The 3,051-nt window shown below is 40.5% G+C and overlaps 1 protein-coding gene across 1 annotated transcript in view; it reads left to right on the top strand.

The window, feature by feature from the left end:
• The window catches only part of LOC117951942 (hemicentin-1-like), a 119,445-nt gene that overhangs the window by 21,858 nt on the left and 94,536 nt on the right, over positions 1-3,051 (top strand). Inside the window, exon 5 of the mRNA XM_034883948.1 lies at positions 1,497-1,724. Within this exon, the coding sequence (XP_034739839.1) occupies positions 1,497-1,724 (228 nt within the window). The remainder of the gene's footprint in view (positions 1-1,496; positions 1,725-3,051) is intronic.

Here is a 3,051-nt window from a genome sequence, read left to right as displayed (position 1 = left end):
CTGAAGCATCTTCACTACAAATGGCCGTCTGTCTCCTGATGTAGTTCTGAGTCTGATTGGGCTTCCTGATGTGCTCTGAGTTCCAGTGATACAGGGTCAGGTGGACTGGGGGGTGACTTGTACCTCTACTCACATCTGTGCTGTTAAAGGATCAACAGTGGACATAACCTGCAGCTACACATACCCATCCTGGGGGAAAGACAGTACTACTACAGTTAAGACAAAGTTATGGTTTACTAAAATGAATAATCATGAACCTGTAGATCTGATAACTGACTCAGAATATTCAGGTCGTGTGCAGTACAGTGAAAATAAGAAGATCTGCACTCTGAGAATCTCAGACCTGAGAGAGAGAGACTCAGCTGAGTACAAGTTCATGTTCACAACAAACCAAGAAGGAGGAAGATATACTGGTTCACCTGGAGTCACTTTGTCTGTTTTAGGTAATATTTTTATTCATATGTTAATCATTTCCAAATGTTCAAGATCTAGAAAACAATAATATGAACGTGTTGTGTGTATGTTGACAGTTTTGTCTAACATAACATTCATGTTCCTTCTTCACACATCCAGGTCTCCAGGTGATATCACATTCTAACAGGCTGGAGTGTCTGAGCAGTTGTCGTCTACCTAATAATCCTTCCTATGTCTGGTACAAGAATGGACAGGAGATTCAGGCACAAACATCTTATTATTTAGACAACTTAAATAACGAAGACAGTTATTCCTGTGCTCTTCAAGGATATAAGGAGTTCCCCTCTCCTTCAGTGTGTGAGTTTACTCAACATTCTTCCAACACAACACCATTTAATGGAGCCTTATAACTTCATGTAGTGTAGATTTAATATGTGATTCCTCACAGACTCTGGTTTACAAATGCTCAAAATGGTTTTATGTTTCAGGTGTCCGAGGTGAATCCTGCAACAGAGTGACGTACACTGACAGAAGCATCTGCGTCTCCAGAGGCTCTTCAGTGGACATTTCTTGCTTGTACAGCAGTTATGAATCTATTACATTTACATTCTGGTTCAGTCCTGAACATAGTCGTCGTTGGCAGAATCCTTCCCAGCCTGGAGACCTTAGTAAAGACTCCCAGTATGAAGGTCGTGTTCAGGTAGAAACAGAGAGAGGACGCTCCACTCTGAGAATCTCTGACCTGAGAGAGAGCGACTCAGCTGAGTATCACTTCAAGTTCATAACACCACGCTTTGAATGGAGCAGTTTACCTGGAACAACTCTGACTGTCACAGGTACTGATCAACACAAAGCAATGGAAATACACCAACACAGGACATTTAAAAACACTCAACATGTTGATAATGATCAGTTTGAGAAATTACTTTTTGACAACAAATTTCACATAATAAATAAAAAAGTTACTTATTGCTCGCTGCTACTTCTAGGAATTGTAACTGTTGTGGTGATGTGTTTGTACGTGTTTATTTTCTTGTTTTTACAACCTATAATAAACTATTGTTTCTTGTTCTCATGTCCAGCTCTGCAGGTGCAGGTGATAAGACTAACAGTCAAGCAGTATGGGACCTATGCAGAGCTGAAGTGTCTCAGCAGCTGCAGTCCAGCTGGTCCTCTCTCCTACGTCTGGTTTAATAATGGAAGACACATAACCCGGGTGAAGACATCTACCATTACAGTCTGGTTTGATCCCTCAGACGTCTTCTCCTGTGCGTTGAAAGGACATGAGAAGTCCCCCTCTCCTTCAGTGTGTGAGTTTACTGTGTCAGGACACAAACACACTGACATTACAATACAATGATGATTTCAGACGTAATCTCACTGGAGTCTTCTGATTCTTAATGTAGGTGCAGCAGGATTATTCATAGAAACAACAATCACTCCTTTTATGTTGAAGAATTCTGTTATTAAGACACTCCATTACTTGATGATTAATGATGTCATGGCCAAGAGCTCTAAATTATTTATTTATTTCCAAAATAAAACTCAAGGTTCACTCTTCACCTACAACAGAATCAGCAGAATTATTTACACATGACTCTGGACTCTGGAAGCTGCCAGGGACAAATACTAGGGATAGTTTAAAAGAAAGAAAAGTGTTAATTAAATAATTAATTTGTTCATGTACTCTAATTAATTTATTCATGTTAATGTCTCCTCCAGATGGTCCAAAGCGTCCCTCTGTGTCAGTGAGTCCCTCTGCTGAGATAGTGGAGGGCAGTTCAGTGACTCTGACCTGTAGCAGTGATGCTAACCCAGCAGCTAACTACACCTGGTACAAAGAGAATGGAAATCCAGACCTTCAACGTCTCAGTGAAGGACCACAGCTCGTCTTCAGCTCCGTCCAGTCCTCTGACTCTGGACAGTATTCCTGTACAGCTGAGAACAAACTTGGGAGGAAGACATCTAAGGACTTCTCTGTTAATGTGAAATGTGAGTTAAACAGTTCATTTAAAATTAAAAAGCTTAAATCTGTCCAGTCTTTGGAGTAAAGGACTTGTACCGATCATAACTACTTCCTTCAGGTCTTGTGATATTCACTGAGCAGCTCTAGGAGATTTAGGGGGTTTGGGGGTTTTCAGTTTTAGGACTCAAACCACAGGGCTACCAACTCTCACACATTGGCCGTGAGACACACGCATTTGACTGGTTTCACACGCTCACACGCCACACCCCCAATTTCTCACGCTGAAGTGTCGACCCGGTCGGTCAAATTTCTGAAAGATGAGTTTATCCTTCAACTGCAGCTCAACACTGTGTGTGTTTTTGTGTGTGTGTGTCCTCCGTTCCTCTTTTGTAAGAGCAACATGCATTTGTCATTATAGTGCCACTAGTGGTCATACAGTGAACTCCACAGATTACCTTTAATTACTTGAAAGATGGGAAACAGAACTACAAAAAACTATATATGTTTTTTAATGTTAATTTGTAGTGATGTTATTTGCGTATATGTTTTTTTGGTGTACATGTACTTCATGCCTGGAATATATTTATTGAGGTTGTAGCTGCCAGCAGAGACAGTGGCATTATTAAAGTTTAGTTTAATTTAATAAGAAATCATGTTTGAATGTACCATAG

The sequence above is a fragment of the Etheostoma cragini genome, chromosome 2 (assembly GCF_013103735.1).
Source record: "Etheostoma cragini isolate CJK2018 chromosome 2, CSU_Ecrag_1.0, whole genome shotgun sequence".
Classification (NCBI taxonomy): Eukaryota; Metazoa; Chordata; class Actinopteri; order Perciformes; family Percidae; genus Etheostoma; species Etheostoma cragini.
Note: the sequence above shows the minus strand (reverse complement) of the source record. Positions and strands in the feature narration are given on the sequence as shown.